This window comes from Strix aluco, chromosome 6 (genome assembly GCF_031877795.1).
Source record: "Strix aluco isolate bStrAlu1 chromosome 6, bStrAlu1.hap1, whole genome shotgun sequence".
Taxonomy (NCBI): domain Eukaryota; kingdom Metazoa; phylum Chordata; class Aves; order Strigiformes; family Strigidae; genus Strix; species Strix aluco.
In genome coordinates this window covers 6,377,473-6,405,029 of record NC_133936.1, presented here as the reverse complement: position 1 = coordinate 6,405,029, position 27,557 = coordinate 6,377,473, and the positions used below count along the sequence as shown (strand labels likewise).

At 37.8% G+C, this 27,557-nt stretch overlaps 1 protein-coding gene across 1 annotated transcript in view; it reads right to left on the bottom strand.

Moving 5' to 3' along the window:
- Positions 1–27,557, bottom strand: part of LRP1B (LDL receptor related protein 1B) — a 750,913-nt gene that overhangs the window by 232,741 nt on the left and 490,615 nt on the right. Inside the window, exons 21-26 of the mRNA XM_074828545.1 lie at positions 23,510–23,710; positions 21,104–21,349; positions 11,099–11,296; positions 9,324–9,528; positions 5,079–5,243; positions 3,930–4,174 (exon numbers count right to left, since the gene is read on the bottom strand). Coding sequence (XP_074684646.1) covers positions 3,930–4,174; positions 5,079–5,243; positions 9,324–9,528; positions 11,099–11,296; positions 21,104–21,349; positions 23,510–23,710 — 1,260 coding nt within the window. The remainder of the gene's footprint in view (positions 1–3,929; positions 4,175–5,078; positions 5,244–9,323; positions 9,529–11,098; positions 11,297–21,103; positions 21,350–23,509; positions 23,711–27,557) is intronic.

The window sequence follows — 27,557 nt, the reverse complement described above, 5'->3', positions numbered from 1 at the left end:
GACAAAATGTTTGTTTATATTTAAAATTTATACTGATATTTTGCAATGCAAATATACTGTTAATTTTATTTTGGGATTATAAACTGCATGCTATCTTGTCAACACGCTGGAGGGAAGGGATGTGCCATCCAGAGGGACCTGGACAGGCTGGAGAGGTGGGACCGTGCAAACCTCATGGAGTTCAACAAGGCCAAGGGAAAGGTCCTGCACATGGGTTGAGGCAATCCCAAGCACAGATCTAGGCTGGGCCATGAGGGGATTGAGAGCAGCCCTGCGGAGAAGGACTTGGGGGTATTAGTGGATGGAAAACTGACTGTGAGCCAGCAATGTGCACTCACAGCCCTGAAAGCCACCTGTGTGCTGGGTGCATCAAGAGCAGTGTGGCCAGCAGGTCGAGGGAGGGGATTCTCCCCCGCTACTCCACTCTCGTCATACCCCGCCCTGCAGTGCTGTGTCCAGCTCTGGGGGCACCAACATCAGAAGGACATGGGCCTGCTCAAGCGGGTCCAGAGGAGGCCGCAAAGATGCTCAGGGGGCTGGAGCACCTCCCCTGTGAAGACAGGCTGAGAGAGTTGGGGGTGTTCAGCCTGGAGAAGAGAAGGCTCCAGGGAGACCTTATAGCAGCCTCACAGTACTTAAAGGGGGGCTACAGGGAAGCTAGGGAGGGACTCTTTATGAGGGGGTGCAGGGATAGGACAAGGGGTAATGGTTTTAAACTGACAGAGGGCAGATTTAGATTAGATGTAAGAAAGAAATTCTTCCCTGTGAGGGTGGTGAGACACTGGCACAGGTTGCCCAGAGAAGCTGTGGCTGCCCCCTCCCTGGAAGGGTTCAAGGCCAGGTTGGATGGGGCTTTGAGCAACCTGGGCTAGTGGAAGGTGTCCTGACATGTGGCAGGGAGGTTGGAACTAGATCATCTTTAAGGTGCCTTCCAACCCAAACCATTCTATGATTCTACGATTTATTGAAAAATTGCTATAAATTCAAAGGAAAAATTAACAAGTAATCATGTAGTATCACCATTTTTCTCTAGCTCCAAGAAAGCTAGGCACTGAAAATTTGTAGAAAGAAATTACTTCCATTGAAAGAGAATAATTTAGAACAAACCCAGAAGGCCAATCATAAATGGGAATCTGTTTTTTTTTCTAAATCATAAAATAAAAGCTGCAATTACTGAACTTGATACTTGAGCTTCCTGATTCTGGCAGATAACAACTGAAAACTCTTCTACAGCTTACACCTTGCCCTGAGGCCAAGGTATCTGTGACTATGGAATATTGACTGATGATGTCTCCCTAGGCTACAGTCTCTCTCTAAAGACATTGCTTGGCCGCAGTCCAACAGAAAATAGTTGGTTTTTTTCTGACAGAAAGAAATGGCTAATGGGAACTCTACTGCTACTGTGAAAACACCAAATATAGAACAGAGTTCCTCAAATTCCAAAGTTCAAGAAGAGACTAATTATAAAAAAACAGCAAAACACATTATTTGAAACAGGTGTACAGAGATGCATATTTACTTCACCCATAGTTGAAGATCCTGAGCATACATACTCTTTTGTCCAGAAGTAAGACAGCTTTGTTAGAGTAGTACCCTGGTCTAAAAAGTAAATTCTCGGAAGAGGCTTATTTCAAAAAGTAATGAAGCCCAAGGAGCTTGACATCCACTGAAAAACAGTAACATTCTTCTTGGAATATAATAATGAACTTTCATTAAAGAAAACCATCAGAAAAATGTATCCTGACAGAATATGACACATACTGCAATGTAGTTTAGGAGTTGTTCACTGCGAGTCCTTATCACAGTTGTCATCATGCTTAGACTCAGGAACTAACAGCAAGGTGTATTCATTTCTCTCCTTCATTCAGTCCATGCTATTGGAGAGCATTCTTCAAATCTTTTAACTACTAGTGTGCAGGAAGAATTTTACTTGTTGACTCATTTATGTTACAGCTATATCCATAGTCTTCTCTGGGTAACTAATGAAGAACAGGGTTCCAAGACATTTACAAGCCATACAAAATGGATTTAATGTCTTCAAACAAAGATTGCTCAGCACCTACTAACATAAAAGTCTGAGTAGCTTACTGAGCACTACAAACCCTGGGCGAGAAGAAAAACAAAGTATCATTTCTCAATATTAAAAGCACCGAGTATACATGATATGAATTTTAAAGTAGTTTCTATTACTATCACCTTTCTGGCAGAAGAGTTGAAATTTATCCAGAGATCATGGAACATTCTATTTCTAATTGGTGGTCATTATCCAGCGGTATTTTTTACTTTCCTATATTTACACACAAATTAAGTCACTGTCTGTTATATCTTACAATAAAAAACATATTCAATGGGTTTTGAAATTGTCATCAATATCATGATAATGTCTTCCTGCCCTATACTTGGTTTTGCAACTTTATTTTAAACATCAATGTAGCTATAGTCATATAGAAAAATGTCACTTTACTTAGTTCTTCGTTTTCCATGGGGATCCACTGAGAGAACTGATCTCCAAGTATCCTTCCAACAAAATAACTGAAGAAGTTTAATCAGGACTGTTTTCTTTTGCTCAGCATCCTATCACTATCATATCTTTTCATTACTACTTCAGCTAACCACCTCATCCTTATTATTTCATGAAGTCAAGCATCTGATTCAGAAGTCCAAGGACTCCTAGTAAATGACTATGTAACAACACTTTCCAACTATTTCCATTAACATTTATGATTCCCAAACCAGGGATACAGGGACTTTGAAGGGCTCAATGTTTGGAAAGTCAGAGGAGGAAGAACTATAAAGACCAATTAAATTTCTCTTTTTTATGATGGTAGAAGTGGAGATAACTTTTAGGAAGAAGAATATTGTCAATTGTCAGCATAGTACTAAGTATCTTGGATTCACCTATCCTCAACTGGACAGCAGTTGGGGTGAAAAGGAAGTAATAGGGAAGGCAGGAGGATGTGTTTGGACCAGTAGCAGATAGTGCAACCAACAGGTAGGTAACAGGATTAAATCACAGCAAAATGTGCCAAGTCCCCCTACAATTAATTTGGATTTAATTATTGCTTATGTTATTAGCAACATGCATAGGTACAGTCTATATATTGCCATAACTGAAGCCAGAAAATTTATAGAGTGGAAAATAATTCTACACCAGTTAAATAAAATCTCTATATTTGTAATCCTTATAACCCTTATCTAAGTAAACACAGTTATACTCTAGAAAAATAGTAGATGTGCAACTAATGAGCTACACTCAATGGAAATCTGTCTCAAGGAGCTAAGTTCTAGTGGGTTCCTGAATTCTTCATTAGGAATTAAGTAGAACATTTCATTAAACCAGACATATAAGAATCTGATCAGTTTTTAATTTTCAAGATTAATAGTTTTATCTTAAGTTATAGTAGCTGAAGATTACTAAATACACAACTACTGTTGGACTATCTACCCGATAACAAAGCCTATGCATTTACCATAATTGTACAGCAGTGCTCTGGTATAAATAGATGTTACACTATAAAAACTGCTAAAAATTTGAAATGGAAATACATACACATTAAGAGGTAAGCCTTACAGAGACGAAAATGGGAAGTTAGAGTTACCAAATAACATATCAAGAAATAATTAAAGAATTGCCTATTATTTAATTAATGCATACATTGTGAACTTCCTTTCAGTTTTGATTGTTATTCACACCAAAACATAAGTTTTGATGCTTCTTGAAGCTTTAAGCTCCAAACTCATGCTTCCATCAAGTTGAGTTCATTCTGGTTTGAATAAAGATTCTATTACTACCCAAGGAACACTAGTACTGAATACGACATTTAATTAAGAATTGTCAGGTCCAGGCAAATTCATATATAGATATTTATATATTAAAAGAATACTATTTTTCCTCTCATAGGAATAATAATTATTCTATCAATAGTCACCTTGTGGTTGACGACTTGGATGATATATCTGAAGATCAAATGGCTGAGCACTTGTTTTTTGTATGACACTGACATTTTGGCCAGTCCATTTATTGGCTTTTGCAAGCGTATTGGTCCGCCAATCTGTCCAATATACTTCACTCCCATACAAAGAAACAGCAAAAGGGTGAGAAAGATATTCATGACCCCGTATAATCTCTATCATGCTGGTTCCATCATATAGTGCAGAATAAATGGCATCCGATCTGCAAGATAACCCCAAATTTAAGATTACATAAAATTAAAATAAAAATCACACAACCATTATGACATTGGTGCAAAATGTATAAAAACCTTGCTCTTACATACTGGTAAGACCTAGGAATGTTTACAGTACAATCATTAACTTTAGAGATGATTTAGTTCACATTATTAACTCAACTCGGGATATGAAATACTGGTTTGCTTGTATACTACTTTAAAATTCAAATTTACCTCCATGCTGTGAAAATACAGCAGGAAAATCAGTTTCCATTCAGATGAACTTACAGAAAGAATAATGAAATAGCTTGGGTTTCCGATGTATAAGTGTCAGGGAGGACAAATGGGTGACTGCTCTCCAAGGCCCAGGGAGCCAAGAGCCATGGATGATCCCACAGCTGGCAGGGCAGAGGCTTCACTGTCCAGGGCCACATCCCACTGCCCCGAGCGAGGCGAGCAGAGCAGGCCCCAGGGCTGGCAGCCAGGTTCACCCAAGACTTCAAATCACCAGAAAAGTTTGTGTTGACAAGACAGGGTCAGGCCAGGAAGCCAGGCGGTGGGGCGGGGTCTGGCCCAACAGGGCCCGTGGCCAGGCTGGAGACTGGTGCTCCAGTGGCATCCACAGGCGGGGGTTGAGCTGAAATGGGCTCCTGGGACCATGGGCAGGGTGTGTGAGGGAAGGTGCCTGAGAAGCCTGGTCAGGGCCATTAAAATCTGCTGGCACAAACCATGAAGAAGACATTATGTATAACAGTAACGCAATTACAGCAATGTACATGCTGTGCATTTGCACACAAGACTCTTTATGTACATAATGTATGTAACTGCATTCCACTTACAATGTAGTTCACATTTCTGTATGTAAGAATAAGAATTTATAAACGGATTAGAATACTGTTATCACATCACCTGGCATCCGTCCATACTATTCTTTTTTCAAAGTGATCTACAGTAAGGCCATTAGGCCAGGCTCCAGTATCCATATCTTTATATATGATCTTTCTTTCTGCTCCACTCATGGAAGCGGATTCAATGCGAGGAAAATTTGCATCCCAGTCTGTCCAAAACAGAATTCTAATGAGAGAAAAAGGAAAAGAAAAGAGATATAAGAAAACATTAAAGCATGAAGAATAAACTGAAATGTTTCAAGAAGACAATAGTTGGAAAAAAGTTCAAACATTCACCTTTTAAAGGAAAGGAATAAACATAAATTAATTTGGGCAATTATATCAATTCCTTGAGGTAACAGGGAGGTAATATTTCATTATTAGTGTTAGAGCAATCATGAAACTCAAGAAGGTTTTTGAAAACTTGAAGTTTAATAGCATTCCCTTCTTCATTTCCATTAATACAAGTAACATCTTGTCTTGTCTTCCTTCCATAATTAGAAACCCAGCTCATTAAAAAAATTTATAATGAGACCCTTTGAAAGCAATCCACAGATTAGGAGGATGGGGAGGGGAGAAAGCGAAGAAAGGTGATTTAAGGGAGCAGGGATTAAGAACAGGCTGAAGTAGAGATTTCCATTTATTATTAAGAGCGTTCCAACAAAGACCTCTAGATTTTGGTATGTCACTAACGAATTTTATACAGATTAGTCTTGCTAAGAAAACTGAAAAGATGTGTTGAATGTTAGGCTCCCTCAGTTATGTGCTATCTCTAATTTTTTTCCAATAAGGTGAGCTTTCACCTGTATAACCAAAGACGTTTCTCGTTAAGTAACATAAGTACTGTCACCAAAAGGCCAAGAATTCACTCTAACTGTTCTTAGCTTATTAAGTTTTCAGCAACACACATTTTTTTTTTATTTGTTAAAGGAACAGAATACCTTTGATAAGAAAACTTTTAATTAGTTGTAAAAAGCTAACTGCATAGAGTCAGACTGTAACAAAACTTTTGACAAGCAACATTGGACAGCTTCAGTTCTGAACATATATTCTAATAAGGCCTCTCCATTTAGTGCCTGTGAACAGTAGTACAAACTATATTTAAATAGCGAGGGATAAGGGTATAAAAAGGCCTGTCTTTCTACCAAATCCCATTTCTCCCTCCCTGGGTGAGGGTCTCCACTCAGTGTGTGTGCTGTGTGTACAGACAGCTGCGTGCCAGTGGCTGGAGCCAGATGACAGGTCACAGGGCTGGTACTTCAGGGGTGCCAGCAACTGGAGTGAGTGCGGGTGCGTGTGTCAGCGTGTGAGCGCTGCCAAGGCGAATCCAGACTAACTGGGGAGTGCGAGGAGTGGCTTGGCAGCCAGATGGACACGTGCCCCTCTGGGTGCAAGGCACCTGGGGGGAGCTGGCTACCAGAGGGACCAGGGGGCCAGGCCATCTGCCAGAGAGACCATGAGGTCTAGGGCCTGTCAGAGACCCCCATTTGTATGTGTGTGTGTTGTGTGCACCTCTAGGGACAGCCAGGATCCAGGGCTAGCTGCTGGACCAACAGGGCAGGAGGAGGTGCCCACACCTGGCTACAGCAGTGTGTGTGATGGGATCCTTACCTGCAGCTGGGGGGGCCTGCAGCCTCAGGGGCTCATACATCCTTGAGCCAGCAGCTGGGCAGCCCAGCGATCCCAGGCCTGGCTGTCTAAACCCAGCTACTGGAGGAACCCACATTATACATACATATAATAAACATATATACATACAGACAGACACTGAATTACTCGAGTGTGTCCAAAGGAGGGCAATGAAGCTGGTGAAGGGTCTGGAGCACATGTCGTACGAGGAGCGGCTGAGGGAACTGGGGGTGTTTAGTCTGGAGAATAGGAGGCTGAGGGGAGACTTCATCACCCTCTACAACTACCTGAAAGGAGGGTGCAGAGAGCTGGGGATGAGTCTCTTGAACCAAGGAACAAGCAATAGGACAAGAGGGAATGGCTTCAAGTTGCACCAGGGCAGGGTCAGACTGGCTCTTAGGAAGTATTTCTTTCCAGAGGGGATTGTTGGGTGTTGGAATGGGCTGCCCAGGGCAGGGGTGAAGTCCCCACCCCTGGAGGGGTTGAAGAGTCAGGTTGATCCAGCGCTGAGGGATCTGGTGGAGTTGGGAACGGTCAGTGTGAGGTTAATGGTTGGACTGGAGGAGCTTCAAGGTCTTCTCCAACCTTGATGATTCTGTGATATATATATTTCCCACTAAAAGATCTTCATCCTTAACAGCCAGAGTGGTTAACAGGATGAGATCATCAGTGCAGTTTGTCTCAGTGTTGAATTTCTGCCTGTGTAGACCTATGTTGTCACACATGCGTTTATGTATATATGTTTATTTATACGTGCATCTGTGAGTATGCGGACTGAGAATACATGTTCAGACTCACTGCAGGTTGGAATGGAGCTATGGCAGCTGCACCTCCATTGGGATAAACGCCTAACAAAACCATCTACTATGAATCAGTATTTGTTTATTCATATTTATTTCTTAAAAGATTGAGGAGCTGTTCCCATCTATGTTCAAAGATTTTATTCTTTCCTTACTTCTAACAAAATGTAGCATACAATTGCTTCTAGCTTTTCAAAAGGCAGATTAAGCCTTCAGTTTCAGGAAGAGTGGTGATTTGATTTTTTTTCCTCCCAACCATTTAATTTGAAAAACTTATCTGCCAATTCTTCTGCCAACAGGATGCCTCTTTAAAGATCTCTATAGATAAGTGATGCACTCTGTAAATAAGCTTTCTAGCATCTGAATCGAGACGACAGTGCCCTTGCTCACTAAAGCATGTACTTCCCAATTCAGAGTTTAGGTCCCAGAGGGACCTCAGGTCCTAGAAACTGCGACCTTTATCTACTTTTATTTTTATTTCCACAGCTGTATTTCTGAAATAAATTCCGTGAAGACACATGATAGATCATAGCAATCTCCTAAACAAAATTAAAATATTACCCTTTTTGGCCACATTTAATTTCTGGGTTGTTTTTTTTTCTTCTCTCTGAAAGAACAATTATGAGAGGAGGATGTGGCTGTTGACCATTACCTTTTGGCCTAAGAGGATCCAGCAACACACAATACTGGGTAGTGAGGTTTCTGTAGTAAGTTTGCAATTTCATACAGCCTCAAAACACTGCTCTAACTCCAAGAACCAAAATTTTTGTAGTAGTACACTGAATTTCAAGACAGAATCAGAACTGACACCTGGCTCAACAGGGAGTTAAGGGTTCCATGAACAGTTCTATTTCCCTTCCAGATTTGTCTATTGAAGTAAAAATTAATATAAATGATGTGTATGAGTCATTTTTGGTCAGGTAAAAAATGAAAGGCTAATTTTAAGAGGAAGCAAAAATATTCTAAGAAAAGTTTTAATATTGGTGGGTTTTCTTACTGTGAAGATTTTAAAATGGAATTGTGAAATACATTAGTATGTTTGATGATGGCTAAAATTACACTTTATGGAAAAACAGTTTTTATTTTGTTAGCATATTACCAAAATCAGGGAATATTTTAATTTAAGCATACTTTTTTTAAACACCAAGTTTGGGCCTGTTTTAATTAATATTTTGCTTGATGTTATAAAAACATTCTAATATTTATTAGAAACAATTATGACAGGCATTAGATAAAATACATACTTATGGTAGTAGGCTGTATCTACTGCACTCGGTTGCTTATGATTAATAATATTCCAGTTTATAGCATATCCCTTATCAATAGGTAGAAAACTTACTGACAGAAGTTGGCAAGCATTATCTCCACTTTAAAGATGGAGAGCCAGACACAAAAGGTGGGATTTACTTCACTCAACTTTTAGTCTTCCAGTAATGTCTAAACTATACTTTTATAGTCCCACCAAAAAATCAGTCTCTAAGCGAGATGAATCACCTTGGCAATACCTAAATCTGTTCATTAACCACACAGGAAGGTTAGACCAGAAGCTACAGTTACCATCATCCACATTAAAAAAATTAAATGAAACAATCATATAGCAAGAGAAGTAATTTACCAACTAGATCCCTATATTTCCCAACTTACCTTTTCTTAACCCTTTTCACTGGGGCAAAATACACTAATAATGGATTGTGTTTCATTCAAAATATACTATCAAGGACTATTAAAGATAACTTGGGAACTATAACACACAGCAAAAACTGAAATCAAACAATTTCATATTTAAACCTCTATCTTTAAAGTACTTTGCAACATGAAAAAGCAATCTCTATAATTACCCATATCTGGGATCCAAAGCAATAGCCCTCGGATGTTCCATAGCTCCTGCTATTAATGTTGTTCTCAAAGTGCCATCTAGTTTTGCTACTTCAATTTGGTCCAAATTGCTGTCTATCCAGTAGATGTTTCCTGCAATCCAATCTACAGTAAGACCTTCAGGTGTGGCCAGACCATGTTGTACTACCACCTCAATGGCACTAACACCTTAAAAAAGAAAGGAGGAGGAAAAAGAGTCTTAAAGGATAAATTATAGAGTCTGATATAAGGAATATGCATATACAAGTCTATCATATGCTCTTGGAGTGAATTCTTGATTAATTTGACAGATGATAATACTTGTTCCACCTTATATTTTTTTATTTACAAATGTGATAGACTGTTGCAAATAAATACACTTTTGGAAGTTATCCAAATAAACTTCATTCCACAGTAACAGAAATTTTTAGTTCTCTGATGCTTTAGTAAATAAAGTTCTGAAACTTTTTCAAAAGCTCAGATATCACATGCAGAACAATACAGGAGATGTACATGTGCCCTGTTACCAGCGACCTCTTCTGCAGCATCTGTGAAGGACATGCTCATGCATTGCCTCCCAGTGACTAGACATATTAGACAAAAATCATGCAGCTCTATTTCAGTTTTTTCTCAATCAGAAAAAGAGAAAACTGAAAGATTGTGATGAAGACAGAAATCGGAAGGAGAAAGCTGTTTGGACTAAACACTTTGAAAAGCTCTACAATTCATACTGTCACTCTTTACTAGCAGCTCTTCCCAACAAATACTTCATCTGGAAGGTCTCAAAATTTTTCACACAAAGGGAAACTACAGAAGCACTCTGCTAGCCCTCAGAACTTCCAGGAAGGCACAGTAATTTTTGCAGATGCAAGGCAGTTCTTGACAGCTGCAAGACTGAGGGAGTAAGTGGTTTGTTTGGTTTTTTTGTTTGGTTTTTTTTTTTTTAAATACAGCACAAAATTTACTTGGATTCTGGTATACTGTGATAATAATAGAGAGTGATGACAACAGACTACCTTACTGGTTTCATACAAACACCCTAACCATTAATGAAAAGTATCAAGTCTTTGGCTGTCTTTACATACTTATCAGTGTAGGATATTACTTCCCTGGTCTACTAAGGAGAAGAAAAAACCCCAGAAAACAAAACCCAAACATGTCAGAGAACATACACATGAATGCATATATGAACTTCTACAGAAGCAAGTAAAACCTGTTTATGCCTGTTAGCTCATGCAGGAATGAAAGCACCTGAATATATACTTCAACAAAGAACATTTTGTAGAAACACTTTTGTATAGGTTATGAGATTATATTGAGTTATAGGCTATAATTATGTCACCAGGACAAAGAACAAGTCTTTCTGAATGCTATAAAATTATGAAGCAAAATCTTTCATCTAGTGAGAGCAGATAATTTATCAGACATCTGATAAATTCTTATACTTTTTAATAAGGAGAAGGTAAATTACAAAAAGTGAACAAAATCAATATTGCATTCAATGGACCAGAAAGAAATATCAGCCCTTTGCATTTGCCATTTTTTTCCCCCTCTAGCCTATTACAAAAGGAAACTTTTGTAACAAAAAGTCTTCTTCTAACTCTACCTCAAGTACGATTTAGATATACACCTTTTTAAAGGCAGAATGCCATCATAAATTCTGTTTCTGTGAATGGTAGCTCAGTTACGATTTATCGGGACTAACACTCTGTAACTGCAGTTGTTCTTACTGTTAAGAAATTAAAGATTAAATTCATACCTCCAGTATCAGAGAGCTTGCCTCTGTAAATTTTGTCCTCTACCACATCTGTCCAGTACAGTAAACTCTGACTGAAATGAAAATCAAGTGCTATGGTATTTCTTAAACCAGGAACTAAGAGGCTGTAGTCACGTTTGTGAAGATCAATTTTTCTGATCTCATGTCGAATAGAAAAAATTATGAAAGCCTCAAATGGATCTGGAAGCAGAACATAATACATTTCAAAAGAATAATAAAGAAGATATTGTTACATATTGATATTAACAACAGGAGGAATAAGAACAACAGAATATTTTATCAGGAGACAGATGATTAAAACAATTCATCTTCTGATAAGGAGTCTTTCAAATACATTTTTAGTCCCACAGACTTCTCACTTCTCCCTTCCAGCATTATCTTTGATCACAACTAGAGATATTAAACAATTAATTTGGGAATATCAAACTCAACTATTGAACCATGTTTTATAGTTCTACCACAAGGAGTCCATAATTAGATCTTTAAGCATGTTACCAAAATTAAAATCTGTTTTCTCAAAAGTTTCAGAAAAATTAATCCATTAAATATACATTGTTTCATATGCCAGTTAGTCAAAACAATTTACTAAAATATAAATAAGGTACTTTTTGAGTATATATAATGTACCTTCTGTTTTCAACTGATGTGCCAAAAGAAACACCTCATCCCAAACTATCAAGCATGGAAATGAACATTTTATATGCTTACTGATAGACCCTATGAGAAATCCAACTACCACTAAAGTTCCCCTTCCTTCGTTATTCAATTAACGTTAGATTATTTGTGCCTGTGAGTTTATATCAAATTATATAGAAGTATCTCTAAGCGCTGTCTGCATGGGTCAACCATATATATAAAATTGATTTTTTTTTTTACTACATATTATATATATTTTAGATTAGGAAAAGTTTTCCAACAAGTAGCTGTGTTAAAAAAACAAACAAGACAGACAAAAATTGGATTCTGTAAAATGTTGAATCAACTTGGTATATTCACTTCAAGAAACTGTTCAGTCCTTTTCTGTGGGAAAGTAGATAGCTTTATTCCCCCTGCCGCCCACCCAGTTTTGTCCTACAGTGGTTCCAATGTACACAAATGTACACAAGTGACACTGTGGTTTTTCTTTTCCATACAATTAAGCCACCATTTTATTTAAAAGACAGATCATTGTTGGTTGATGGCAATAGGCAATATTGTAACGTTCTTCTAAAATATTCAAAGAAAAGGTTTCAGAAATTATCACCGAATAGAAAGGATACTTATATATCTCCTATCAAAAAGATTAATTTCAGGTTCTTCTCTTGATAACCACTGCACATACAGATTACATTATCTATGATGTTTTAAGTTAATCAGGTACCTCAGTAGAGCTATGTTTCTGCTCTTGAAGTACTTGTTCATAGTCTGGCTTGGACTTTCCAAATGAGTCTCCTATTTGTTAAAGCAATGAATGACTTTCTGCAAAGCCAATTTTTCAAAGCTCTGTAGCAGTTAAATAATTTAATGAAGAACAAGATCTGTGACATTAGTAGCTACTTTACAAGTACCAGTTATCGGAACCTGAGAAACACTTTAATGGCACTTCCCAATTTCTGATAAATTGGCAGCTATTATGCAGGAGACCATACTGACAGGCTGTTTTTTAGGCAACTCCAGTGCATAAGAACACACATGATGGACTTAACCAGTAGCTTCTTTTATGTATCTCAGTAATTAATACCACAATGGAAAGAAAAAGAAACCTGATAAGTCTCTGCTATGTTGGATATTTTTTTCATTCAGCATAGAGGAAGTCTAGTTTAAGCTACATAACCTATGGCGCAAATTATCAAGCACACTGATGAAAAAGATTAGTGTTCAATGGGATCTTGACAAATTTAAGGTACAATACTATGAGAATGTAAATCAACAATGAGAAATTGGCAAGTAAATATGTGTAGGCAAAGTAATACCATTTTGTTTTTTTGGACACTTTGATTTAAATGAGCAGGTCATATGCTGCTTTTTGTCCTGCTCTTTCTTACCCTTCCCATAACAATGCAAAGATGTAAATTCAGATCCTTGGTGATTGTGGCTGATATACAGTCAGGTCACAGATGTGATACAACATAAAGCAAAAGAATGATAGATGTTGCAACAAACAAGAGACACTGCATCACAGTGCAAAATTTCTCTGGAAAGAATTCAGAAAGCAGACAGAAACCAGTTTTACACAGGCTTCTCTACAGCAGTAATTATTGCCTGGCTGGTGGGCTGTGAGCCAGAGTCCAGCCACCACTCCGCTTTACATAATGTAGCAATCAATCACCACAGTCTGGATGACTGAAGCAGTCTAGAATTTTACTTACCACTGCCCGACTCCCCCTATTATTGTATGTATACTAAATACCATATTTCAAGGATAATAAGCTGCATAAAACTAAGTTGAAAAAATCTAGAAAATTAGATCAACAATGGCATGGCACTGTAAATAAAGTCAATTCAAGGTTTGCAGTTGAAATAAATATGACATAACCCCTCCACTCCCTCCCCCTAAGCTTTGGTGAAAACAGTCTATAACACTGTTGTAGAGCATGGCTCAAAGAAGAATGTGAATCAGCTACAGGAATGCAAGAGGAAATCAGCAAGTGTTGCAAGAGATCTAGAAAGCATGGCCTGCAAGGAAAGAATAAACAATCTGGAATTGCTTAGTCTAAAAAAAAAAAAAAAAAAGAGGAACAAGATGATGAGTGAAAGTACATAAAAATCTCCGAAGACATAAAAGACTGATGAATTGAAATTGGGAAAAATCTTGGGTTTTATATAAATAACAAGTAGGCCAAGTATTAAAGGCTTACACTGGAGCAGGAAGACTCAGAAAGACTAGAAAAAAAAAATCTTAAGGAGAGTGAGGCACTGAAACATCTCACCCCTGGGAAACTTGGAGTTCACCACTGAATGTTTCTTGAAAACAGACAAACAGCAGCAGTATTAGATAGCCTTTGACTTTTCTTCCAACCTTATAATTCAATGACTCTATAAAATGAGCTATATTATACTGAATAAGAATTTTCATACTGAACTGAATAATTTTTATTTAAGGTTATGCTTCCATCACCCTACAAAGCAAAAAATCTGATGTTATTTTCCTACTTGATTCCTCTTATGGAAATTGAGAGCAAATACTCTTTATTTTACCAACTGATTAAGTATTTTCATAAAATCTCACCTTCACTCAATTCAATGTAATGCTTATTGATTTCATTCTTTAAAGCTTTTTTTAAAGAAAAGTAATTGATAATTTATTAGAGAAAAATCATACACTTCTCTACCTTTTAATTTCATGACTGCAGCAAGCTGTTTTACCACATAGGCAAAACATGATACAAACATAAAGCATGAACTACATTAAGAGTTGTAAGAAAAAATTCTGATAGAAGAAAACTGCCTAAACAACATACTCAAAAAAGACTGTAGAGAAAGAACAATGCTTCACCCTTTCCAGTGGTTTTAATTTTAGCATTTTTCCCCAAGAAATAATTTAACTGAAGCTTACTGTTTCATTGAAACTTACTGTAACAACAGCAGCACAGCAAGCAACCTACACAGTGTTTTTATGAAATTTACATCAAAGAAAAGTTACAGCTTCATAAAGAGTCCAAAAAACCACCTCATTAATAGTCTGACATTGCTCACAGAGGAATGGACTATCCTTTTTTTGTTTTGTTTTTTCCCCCCTTCATTTTAGTACTGAAAGCTATCTGGAAATTATAACACAATTGAATTTAAAACAAGTTAAACATATAGACACATCATCCTCTTTTCCAAATAAATATATCTAGTGATATAAAAGAGTTCACACAGCTTAGAAAAGGTTGACAGTGATTTTTAACTGAATCTATACTAAGCTAAGCGTTTTAGAGTTCATATAACTTTTATTATACTAAATTCTGAAAGGCTGAATATAAACATGAAATATAAATATCTTTCACGAACAGGTTTTTTTTTTTCTGTATGCCTATTACCATCTAAAAGATTTCAGGTGTAATATATCAGCACAACTTACTTTCAAATATGCTCCAAGAGAAACAAGGAAGAAGGGTATGAAAATATATAATTTATATTGACTTTCTATCTGAATAATGGAGCTCTGTAGCATACTTTTAGTTCAATCAATACAAATTAAAACGTGAATGAAACATTTAGTCTTTGGGAAGTCAGTAATGTAACAACATACATACCAGAACAGCAAAAAGCAAACTAAATGAAAACAAGACATATGGAAAGTGAAGAAACTCTGAAGGAGAAAAACACAACAAAACTAAACCCCTCAATAAATGAAGAGAAAATAAGCAGAAATAAGGGAGAAAGGGAAACTAAGACAATGAAAAACTAAAAAGAAAAGAATGGCTCAATTCAAGCAATTTGTTTCTATATAGTTATTCCATAACTCATTATATTTCTCTGATAATTCATTAGTTCCCTCTAACAAATACACTATTTGATTCTGATATGCCATAAAAAAACCAACACACATTACTGTATTTTCAGCATTCATATTCCCAAGAGATTGCTGATGGACACTCAAGTAAATATTTTTACAGTATTTTGAAAAAGTACTGCATACTAACTTTAGACATCATTGTTGTGTACTAGTGAAATCATAAAATCATAGAATGGTTTCAGTTGGAAGGGACCTTAAAGATCACCCAGTTCAAACCCCCCTGCCATGGGCAGGGACACCTTCCACTAGCCCAGGTTGCCCAAAGCCCCATCCAACCCGGCCTTGAACCCTTCCAGGGAGGGGGCAGCCACAGCTTCTCTGGGAAACCTGTGCCAGTGTCTCACCACCTTCACAGGGAAGAATTTCTTCCTTACAGCTAATCTAAATCTACCCTCTGCCAGTGTAAAACCATTACGCCCCATCCTATACCTACACACCCTGATCAAGAGTACCCCCCATCTTTCCTGTAGCCCCTTTAAGTACTGGAAGGCCGCTATAAGGTCTCCCTGGAGCCTTCTCTTCTCCAGGCTGAACACCCCCAACTCTCTCAGCCTGTCCTCACAGGGGAGGTGCTCCAGCCCCCTGAGCATCTTCGTGTCCTCCTCTGGACCCGCTTGAGCAGGCCCATGTCCTTCTGATGTTGGTGCCCCCAGAGCTGGACACAGCACTGCAGGGGGGGTGTCTCACAAGAGCAGAGTAGATGGGGAGAATGCCCCCCCCTCCCCTCGACCTGCTGGTCACACTGCTCTTGATGCAGCCCAGGACATGGTTGGCTTTCAGGGCTGTGAGTGCACATTGCTGTCTCACAGTCAGTTTTCCATCCACTAATACCCCCAAGTCCTTCTCCGCAGGGCTGCTCTCAATCCACTCATGACCCAGCCTGGATTTGTGTTTGGGATTGCCCTGACCCATGGGCAGGACCTTTCCCTTGGCCTTGTTGAACTCCATGAGGTTTGCACGGTCCCACCTCTCCAGCCTGTCCAGGTCCATCTGGATGGCACATCCCTTCCCTCCAGCGTGTTGACGGCAGCACACAGCTCGGTGTCATCAGCAAACTTGCTGAGGGTGCACTCGATCCCACTGTCCATGTCGCCAACAAAGATGTTAAACAGCACCAGTCACAACACCAACCCCTGAGGAACACCACTCGTCACTGCTCTCCACTTGGACATCGAGGTGTTGACCGCAACCCTTTGAGTGCGACCACTCAGCCAATTCCTTATCCCCTGAGTGGTCCAGCCATCAGCTCCATGTCTCTCCAATTTAGACACAAGGACGTTGTGCAGGACAGTGTCACATGCTTTGCACTAGTCCAGGTAGATGACATCAGTTGCTCTTCCTTTATCCACCAGCACTGTACCCAGTTGTAGAAAGCCACCAAATTTGTCAGGCATGATTTGCCCTTAGGGAAGCCATGCTGGCTGTCACAAATCACCTCTTTATTTTCCATGTGTCCTGGAATAGTTTTCCAGGAGGATCTGCTCCATGATCTTGCCAGGCACAGATGTGAGACCGTCTGGCCTGTAGTTCCCTGGGTTTTCATTTTTTCCCTTTTTAAAAATGGGGGTTATGTTTCCCCTTTTCCTGTCAGCAGGAACTTCACCTGACTGCCAAGACTTCTCAAATATGATGGACAGTGGCTGAGCCACTTCATCTGTCAGGTCCCTCAGGACCCACAGATGCATCTCATCAGGTCCCATGGACTTGTGCACCTTCAGGTTCCTTAGACAGTCATGAACCTGATCTTGCCTTCTGCAACATGGGTGGTGTGGCTGGAGCACTTGCCAGTGCAGACCGAGGCAAAGAAGTTAAGAATCTCAGCCTTCTCCATATCCCAGGTGACCAGGTCTCCCATTTCCTTCTGGAGAGGGCTCACATTTTCCCTAATCTTCCTTTTATCACTGGCATACCTACAGAAGCTTTTCTTGTTGCACTTGACATCCCTGGCCAGATTTAATTCTCTCAGGGCTTTGGCTCTCCTAACCTGACCCCTGACTGCTCACAGTTTGTCTGTATTCCTCCCAGGCTACCTGTCCTTGCTTTCACCCTCTGTAGGCTTCCTTTTTGTGTTTGAGCTTGTCCAGGAGCTCCTTGTTCATCCAAGCAGGCCTTCTGGTGTTTTTGGCTGACTTCCTCTTTGTTGGGATCCATCAATCCTGAGCTTGGAGGAGGTGATCCTTGAACATTAACCAGCTTTCTTGGGCCCCTCTTCCCTCCAGAGCTTTATCCCATGGTACTCTGCCAAGCAGATGCCTGAAGAGGCCAAAGTCTGCTCTCTTGAAGTCCAGGGTAGTGAGCTTGTTGCACACCCTCCTTGCTGCCCTACGGATCTTGAACTCCACCATTTCATGGTGACTGCAGCCAAGGCTGTCTTGAGCTTCATATTCCCCACAAGCACCTCCTTGTTGGTGAGAACAAGGTCCAGCATAGCACCTCTCCTCTTTGGCTCCTCTATCACTTGGAGAAGGAAGTTATCATCAACAGCCCTGCTGTGTTCTCCCTCCAACAGATATCGGGGTGGTTGAAGTCCCCCATGAGGACCAGGGCTTGTGAATATGAGGCTCCTCCTGTCTGTCTATGGAGGGCCTCATCCACTTGGTCTTCCTGGTCAGGTCTGTAGCGGAATCCCACTACAACGTCTCCTATCCCTGTCCTCCCTTGAATCCTGACCCATAAGCTCTCGGTTGGCTCCTCATCCATCCCCAGGCAGAGCTCCGTGCACTCCAGTTGGTCACTGACATAGAGAGTGACCCCCACTCCTTGTCTCCCCTGCCTGTCCTTCCTGAAGAGCTGGTATCCATCCATTCCAACACTCCAGTCATAGGAGCCATCCCACCACGTCTCCATGATGTCAATAAGATTGTACATTTGACTGTATATAGGAAAGTGCTATTTTAGATAGAAAAAATAAAAAATGTAGCTAAGGGCAAGGTAATAATTTTCCTCTGAGTTTTTTTTTTCTCCTGGAAAAAGGATTATTACTTACTGCTCTAATATAATATGCACCTACTCCCAATTCAAGGCATTTTAAATCACTATGGCTGTTCTAAGAATTACTTTATACCAACTGGTATTATATTGAAGAAGCAGTTTGGCATTTGGGGGACTGTTTATCTTCAAGATCACTTTGAACTCTATTTGTAATAGTATAAAATAAAGAAGCTTTCATGTAATACTCATTTAAGATCTCATGCACAGAGACGTAAATGGTATGGACATTTGCAGGCTAAAAGATTCACAAATGAGACCAAAATTGGCTTGCTTTACTAAAATGTTGCTCACAGTCAAAACTAAAGTATCAGAGGATCTGTCCTTCAGAGTATTTATCATGTCTTTCAAATGAAGTAAACTGAAAGGGACCAAGATCATTAGTGACTATAAAAGCGTGTGTCCTATTTAATATGGAATAATTGTGTTGCAGCTTTGATGGCATTAGGATAATATCTTTATGGTTTATAAAGAAAGGTATAATTTTTCTTTATACCAGCTGATATCACCGGTCTCAGATCATATATTTAATATTACATTCTTAGAGAAAATCTATAAAAATCAATTTGTAACTTCAGATTCTTACCAACATCAGTAAACATTAAGCAGAAATCTCATGGGCTTAAGAAAAACTGAGAAACTAGTCTCATTTTTCAGCACAAGTGAGTATATTTCGTTTTTGGGTTGGTTTTTTTTTGGTTTTTTTTGTTTGGTTGGTTTTTTTTTTTCTTAGCTTCCAAATACTGGCAATTTCTATTTGCTTTATGTTTTTTAAGCTTTCCTCCACCAAGTTACCAACACTGTCTTTAATGTTTTTAATTCTTTCCTTTCTGTAATTCAGTAATAATGCATTTTTTGAATTACTGAAAATGTCCATAATAAAACAAATCAGATTGATCAAAAGTCAATGAGAATAAGAATAACACAGTGACATAAAGACGTTTATAGCAATAAAGTTCAGATATACAAAACCACAGTAATATGCCAGTGAAACATGATTTGACAGTCTACTATCAGCATAGCTCAGTAACGTCTGAACAACATACCTTCCTGATCTCATACTGTAGTAGTAACTATTTACATATGACAGTAACAATTATGGAGACAAAGACTCAATTTGGAGATCATTCTGGTAATTATAACAACAGTTATTCCAGACTGATTAATTTAAACCACATTCTTAATGAATTAAAAAAATAGCTCGAAGGCAAGATGTGTTATTCATCAGCATTTGTGAAAAGCACTTTAAGAGAACATCCGTGATATAAAACTAAATTTTAATTATTCATTGTTTTGCAAAGGAAAACATTATTTTTATTACATTCAATAGGTATTTTGACCATAAGTAAGTTATGGGCTTCATTACTACTGTAACGAAGGTCTAAAATGTTGTGCAAATTAGCTCAAACATTGTCAAAAGAAAGATTAGAATTTTCTTTTTCTGAAATATGGACCATTAAATTAACTGCCAACTACTAAATTATTTCAGGTGACTAGCAATAGGAAACTCGGGCTTTTATTTCCAGCTTACTGTTTTAGGTTTTTTTTCATGTGAATCATGTGAGAAAGTGCTGAGTACCCGGAATAAATCAAGAATATCTTCATCATGGTATCTACTGAATCATGAAAAACCCAAATAAGTGATAGACAGTTTGGGAGATATTTCTACTCAGAATTGGTAAGAGACTATTAAAGAATAAAAATAATAAAGAATAAAAATATCAGAGAATCATAAACTGAAATTTTGAAAATCTAGACAACTAAATCAATGTGTCTTAACTCCCTAGAGGGCAGGTAAAGAAATGAAGACAGTTGATATTGTATATACATGTTTGTGTTTTACACGCTACACTGCACTTGAAAAAAGACACCCCTAACACAATTTCTAAATTATGCTTCACTACATATCAAAAGTGAATGAGGGGAATGCATTCCCCTCTCCTGCTTCGGTTTATGTTGGCTTTCTTGATTAGTGACCTGAACAGGCTTCCTGATGTCGGAAAACAAGTACTAGAATGTCATAGGTGAAAAAAAAAAAAAGCTTAAATTGTGCAATGCTAACAGGCAGCAGATAATTGACTATGTGTGTCCATGCACGTTCAAAATTAGAGTTCTGAACCCTCAAGTAATACATTGATCAGCATCATGCTGTCAGATTGATCCATTTCCTCAAAATACATAATAAATTCTCCATATTCCACACATATATACACACATATATGTATATCCTCTGCATTGTAAATATACATAAAAACTATAAAACTTCAAACAGCTTAAAAATTATTTGGTATTAGCATTCTTAGAAAGTCTTATAAGCAATGAACTAATATTGCAATACCCCTTCATCCTGCATTAAGAATAGTGACAGCCTTAATAAATTCTTCAGATTATCAGCCCCACATTTGGATAATCCGAGCCTATATTTCTTATTTAAAAAAAGGAACTAGCCTCTCCCTAAATGGACATAACAGCTATTAACATCTGGAATACTGAAAATACACTGAATTTCAACTTACCAGTACTAACACAATTTTCTCCATCCTTACTGAGCTTCCAGCCTTCATAACATGAGCACTTGACAGTATTTTTATGCTGTTCACATACTTGACTACACTTAAGGTGCTTGGTACAGTAATCCATAATCTCACAAGTTTTGTTGTCTATAGTAAGACTGAATCCTGCAGGGCAGGAGCACACAATTCTTCCTCCAGGAACCACAGAACATTGATGGCTACATCCACCATTGTTAAGTGAGCATTCATCTGAAAAAACATGGAAAAAAAACCCAAACAACATTAAAGGCTGCAAGGGCTGTCAGTTATATTGTGTGTTCTTAAAGTCACCAGGCCAACTAAAACACATAAAAGGCCTCTAAGAAGCACAAAGTGAATTTTACATTTGCTAAACAGCTTTCTATATTTAATTTTAAAATTATCTAATTTGGAAGTATTCAGCATGGCAGCTTTACTGCAACCTTTCAAGATTTTAGCATGGCAGATGTACAACGTATGTATATTTTCAGACTTTCATGCATATTATTTCATTAATAATTAAGGAATGTCCATACAGAGTCAGTTCAGAGACCATTATACCTCAACCATCTTCAACCAAAAGCTGCTGCACAGAGAAATAAGCATACTTCGATGATTTGCATAGCTCAGCTAAATGAGTTGAAGGCGATTTGTGAAACCTTTAAAGCATCTGAATTAAAAGCATGGTAATTGCATCTAAAAAATTCTGTGACCTCTGGAGCAAAAAAGCATAGAACTACTTCTTACCTCATAGTACTGCTGATATCCAAGGAATCAACGGGAGGGCCAGACTGGTCCATTGTTGCACTAGAAACTAGGCTTCACTGGGTTTTGTTTTAAATCTATTTGTGTCTTTTAGTTATTTTGTTTGATTCTAACAAGTCTCTGAAAGCTTTACTCACTTGTGATAAGATGTATAAAACAGTTTTCTACAGAAGAATTATTTTCTTCCCACTTAAAAAAACCCTCCAAACTCCCCTCTAAGAGTCCTTTGTTCATATTTAAAGTTTGGGGGTTTTGTGGCTTTTTTTATCATGACAAAAAAGAATCAACCTCCTTAATGTGTCTAACATGGAAATGTGTTGCCCAACATCCCATATTTGTCCTTCCATTTATGCTTAGGTACATTTTAAAACTAAACAATTAACAACTGCTGAAATACCTGTTGACTAATAACACATCATCTAAAAGTTGCAACAACTGTTAGTTTGGCTCTGTACAGTATCCAACAGTGTATAGGTGTCATAATGAGCTACTACTATTAGGAAGATAATTGTCCAACCACAGAAATAGCATAAAGATAATATAAATGACCTTATGCTACAGTTTCTTTCAACTGGAGTCTAGACAGCATGTGATTCATACATAGCTCTTAGATGATTTAGATCTACAACATAATCTTAATATATTCCAAAGTAACACTGAATTTAAGATCCCTCTTACAGTACAGTCTGCAGACCAACAGAGCAGGACAAGTGTAAAGATCTCTTTGCCATACCTTGCAGAAGCTGTTGACCTGCCAGGGAACTCTGCCTCCTACACTAAGCAACTGCGTGTAGCCCAGTGCAGGATCTCCGAGTAAAGATCCACCCTAGAGGGTGAAAATGCTTGCAAACATCTCCAAATGCTTTGTAACAGAATGCTGGAGATTGTAAAACTTTATGCAAAGCAAGGTCAGTGCAGACAGGCAAATTGTTGATATGATAAAAAGGAATTATAAAATTACCTAAATTGTTCCTACAAACCATGTTTCACTTCTTATCCTAAACCATCACTACAGTACAATACTACTGCTGTAGTACTACAAGTTCTTTTAAGATCTATTCATTTTATCTTGTATTTTATAATAATTCAGCTAGGTTATCTGATATACTTCTGTCAGATTTATTAAAATTAGTTTTGCATATTTTTTACTGAATACAATTTTGCTGAGATAACCTACATTGTCTGACATGCCATGAAACCTTTTCAACACCACCATCAGGGAGATATCTTAACTCTTTCTAGTCATCCCAATGCATTTCTTCATGAAGTCCTACACAGCTACTGCCAGGATTCTACCAACTCAAGCTTTTCTAGTTAGAGAGAACTGCAAATTACCTGAAATCCTTTCATATATACCAGAGCCTTTTAAACTGTTTACCTCTAGGAGTATTTTAAGGGGTTAGGAAATGAAAGACTTACCTAAGGAACTATGTTTTCCCTTATTTGAAGAAAACTAATACTTCAAGCACAAATCAGTATGATTTAAATGAAGTAAAAATCTTGACATAGGCTACTGTGATAAAATTTCAGTAAGATTAACATGAAAACCATTTTTTTTTTTCAACAGGAAGTATTGTGACAGACAATATGAAGAATAATCAGGAAAAATGTGTCTAAAAGAAGTACCACAAAGATCGCCTTCATCAGATCCATCAGGACAATCTCTTCTCCCATTGCAGAGCTTCTCAGGCTGTAGGCAGATGGAGGTATCATTAGCACAAGGGTATTTTGGTGGTCCACACATATAGCCCTCGCAATTATCCTCATCAGACTGATCCTCACAATCAATATCGCCATCACATAGCCACGCTTTGCTAATGCATCTCCCTTGGAGGAAAGAGACAATAAACACAGGAAATCAGACCGGAAGAAAACTTTAGAAAAAGCCTTCAGTAACATTACACAGAATTTTTTTTTTAATTATGCTTTTCTATTAACAGTATTTTCCTCTTAAATTAACAGAAAGAAACCAGCTCAGACTTGTACTCTGAAGCATCATCCACATCAGTGTTGACAGTCTAATTTTCCAAACAACATCAATCCTAATTATTTCGGTGCTGAACAGAACTGCATACAGGTCACATCCTCATAATCTGTTAAATATTCCAAATTATACTAAACTTTTTTTTTTTTAGTTTCTGCATTTCTTCATCCCTCTTTCTTTATCTTCTACTGCAACAGCCACAGAAGCTCCATAGGAGCAATGTTTCGGTATATGGACTTTCTATTAGCCTGTATTTGAGAAACAAAAATCTTTCAAGGAAGTATACATAATACATTCCCAGATTATGTCAGATAACTGATCAACTTTTAGACAAAACATTACAGCAGATGAAATTTCTTACATGATTTCAGTTTTATCAAGCCAGGGTTCAGATCATTTCCTTCACTCATCAAAAGGGGAAAAAAATTCCACTTTTGTGCTGACCATCAGTGTTTAGAGATGGAAGACAGTCTCTTGATTGAGAAAGGGGGTTTGATCTTTAGAAAACATACAGGTATTAAATTAGAATCACTGAAGCCAGGGATAGGTGAAAAATAACCAAGATTGTGAATGATACTACTTACAGGGGGGTGTGTGTGTACACTCCTGTTCCAAACTATTTTTCAACTCTCAAGCATAAGCTTTTTACTTGCTAGCTATAACCAGCAGGGGCTAGTTGTAAATTTTGATAACACCTGGACTGAACAGAAGTGTCATGTACTTATTCTCTGATTAATAAAGAGACAGCAGGTAGAACCATGGGTTAGGAAGCTGATCTTGCACTGTGTTTCTCCCTATAAACTATTTAGGTAGAGAAAATCAGGCTGGAATGTGAAAGAAGATCCTGACAATGTCTGGATCTATTGCTGGTGGATGCCCAGGGACTGACTGGTAATGCCTGAGATCGGTAACTGCAAACTGTTGCACAGCAGGAACTGACACGACTTTCTGTCCAACTTTCCCAGTTTAGCAGCAGTTTTCCCAGTAGGAAATTAAGACTGATTATGACTTTGTGCGGGAAGCACACGAGTGACTGTGTGAAACAATCAACTAGGGTAAAACTCTAATATTGTTGGTTAATACACCTCAGTGTCAAATCTTCTACGGGCTTTGACTCTGTGTTGACCGTGATACGGTTCAATATAAAACCACCTCAAAAGAGATTCCGTATTGCTGATGACAACGTAGTAACTGTCCCTAACTGCATCTCTACTGTCTGCCATAATACAGTATCAGATTTCAATTTCCTTTAAAAGAAGCGTTTACTTATGATTAGTGTAATGTTTTTTTGTTTGATATTTTAGTCTTGTTTCGATGGGAAGGGTGCTGATGTCCTCACAGAATGACAACAGGATAAAATACAATGAAACAAGACCAATGAAAAAGATATATTTCTGCAGCACTCAAGGTAAATGTGAGACTTTTCACTTTTGGCGAAGAAAAGCAACAAGTGAAACTTCAGGATCATACTACAGTGAGTGTAATTTCAAACAACAGAACATAACTTTACCAGTGAAAAAATCACCTGGAAAACTTGAACAGGGAGTGGTTTCAATTAGAATGAAAAGTTTTCACCATTTTCTACACTGGTAAGAGTTCCAAATATCCTGCACTGAACAAACAGAATTGCATAGACACAAGGAAACAAGGTTTTATGCGTGATATGTATGAAGTTTATCATTATGTGCAATCACAAGTCTTTCAAAAAAGTATCCATATTCTTTATTACCTTGAAATGATCATTGATTTTATATATTATTACAACACAGCAATAGAATGAGAGCTAATAAAAAATACTAACGTCAAGCAAACTAACCAGATCCCAAAGTAAATTGACGTTGCTTCTAGTAGAGCTCCTAATCTGTTTTTTAATCTTTTATACATACAAATGTTTACAGAGCAAATCAGTTTTCCTGCCTTTCTCTTACCTTAATGAAGATATGTTTTATAATAGAAGATTTATCTTCCACTATGATAGCTATGACATGTTCTTAAGTAGAATATACTTTCAAGGAATTAATCTTTGCCAAAATTCCAAAGAGATTAACTTAGTGAAGTATTATGACTGTCTTGAAATCATTACTTAAAATTCACTAAAGCATTTTTGCTTTATTGCCCCTCATTGAAACTTATATTTTTTGTTTCCAGGAAACTCTTCAGTTAAATTTTATCATAAATTAATTGCCTCAGTGGATATATCTGTTATTTTCCGTAGCGCTATTGTATAACACAGAAGAAACGTGTTAAGTAGTGAATCAGAAGTTGTGAAGCAACAAGTATGTGGGAAATCCTGATCCAAGTGCTTCTCCAACATTTTTTAGTTCCTACAATTATTAGCAAGTACAAGAGAATTATCTTTTTATACACTGTTCATTCTTTGTTGGGATACTGAGCCCATAAAGTTTTTTGACTGATTATATATTCAACTATAGAAAAATTACTTTGGAGGAGTGTTAATTGCATCCAGTTTCCTCTTATTTTTTACTGCCTAAAGCTGTAATGCCTTCCTAACCTATAGAATGGACTCAACCTCATTTCCATCAAAATGAAATAACATTCTAATCTGACACATTTAACAAAATAATGTGGTGGCCACTGATCTTGTTTTTCTTGGAGAACACACCCAAGACATACTCTGAACTACACTGTTTCAAGAACATTTCTGGTATTTAAAAGGTTTTAGTAGAAAGCAGATGTTTATAAGTGTCTCCTGGATGAGACAGGAGAAAAAATTTCAGGGCCTAAAGACGACAGCTGTCACCACAGAAAACAATGACACCAGGAACTGAGGATAAAACGGTACTGGAATAACAGATACGATTTTTTAGATTACTTGCTGTGGTGGCTTCTTTTTATTTAATGTCAACTGAATCTACCCCTCCAGTCAGGAATTTAATCATTCTGAACCATCATTATGTTCAGAAAGGTTATTAAAGTAGTTGTACAAGATGTGCAGCTCGAAAGATCTAAAAGTGAGGGAAGAAACAGAGCAGGCAGGAAACAAGTGGAAGCAACACTGGTAAACCCACCTTATGACCGAGACCCTTCCCACCTTAGCTTTGAATTCCTCCATGCGTCCCATTCTTATGCTCTTACTAAATCTTCCCTTTCTAAACTCCTCTCATGCCATAACTCTCCCCAGTTACCCTTTCCTCCTCAACCCTCACAGAATCTGTAGGGCAGCCCTACCAATTTTTCATCATCTTCTTGAAGACTCTTCCTTCCCAGCCTTCCTCAGTATCAACATCTCTCCATTCTTCTCTACTTGTCACATACTTGCATCTTGACTCTTACACTCCCTATCCAGACAGTACTATTGTTGCTCTCAAAAGAAATCCTCCTTCTTCCCTCATCCTTTTTTTTCTTTCTAATATATTATTAACATGTGAGAAAAGAGAAGTATAAAATAATAGCCCACAGGGTAGCATTAAAAATGGTAAGATACAAAATTAACTGCTTCTTGAAAGAAATATAAGAAGCAGTAAGTATGACAAATATACCTTACAGTTCAGATCTACTGCTTACTAAACTGAAGTATTCATGGCTCTTTTGCATTTGTCTTCACAGAAGTACTGATTATGATCATTAGAGTAATTAGATTACTTTTAAAGTGAGATTGCACAGATTCTGCTCTTGGTCCAGTACTACTAACTGCAAAGCAGGGAGATGGAATAAAAAAAAAAGATAGAT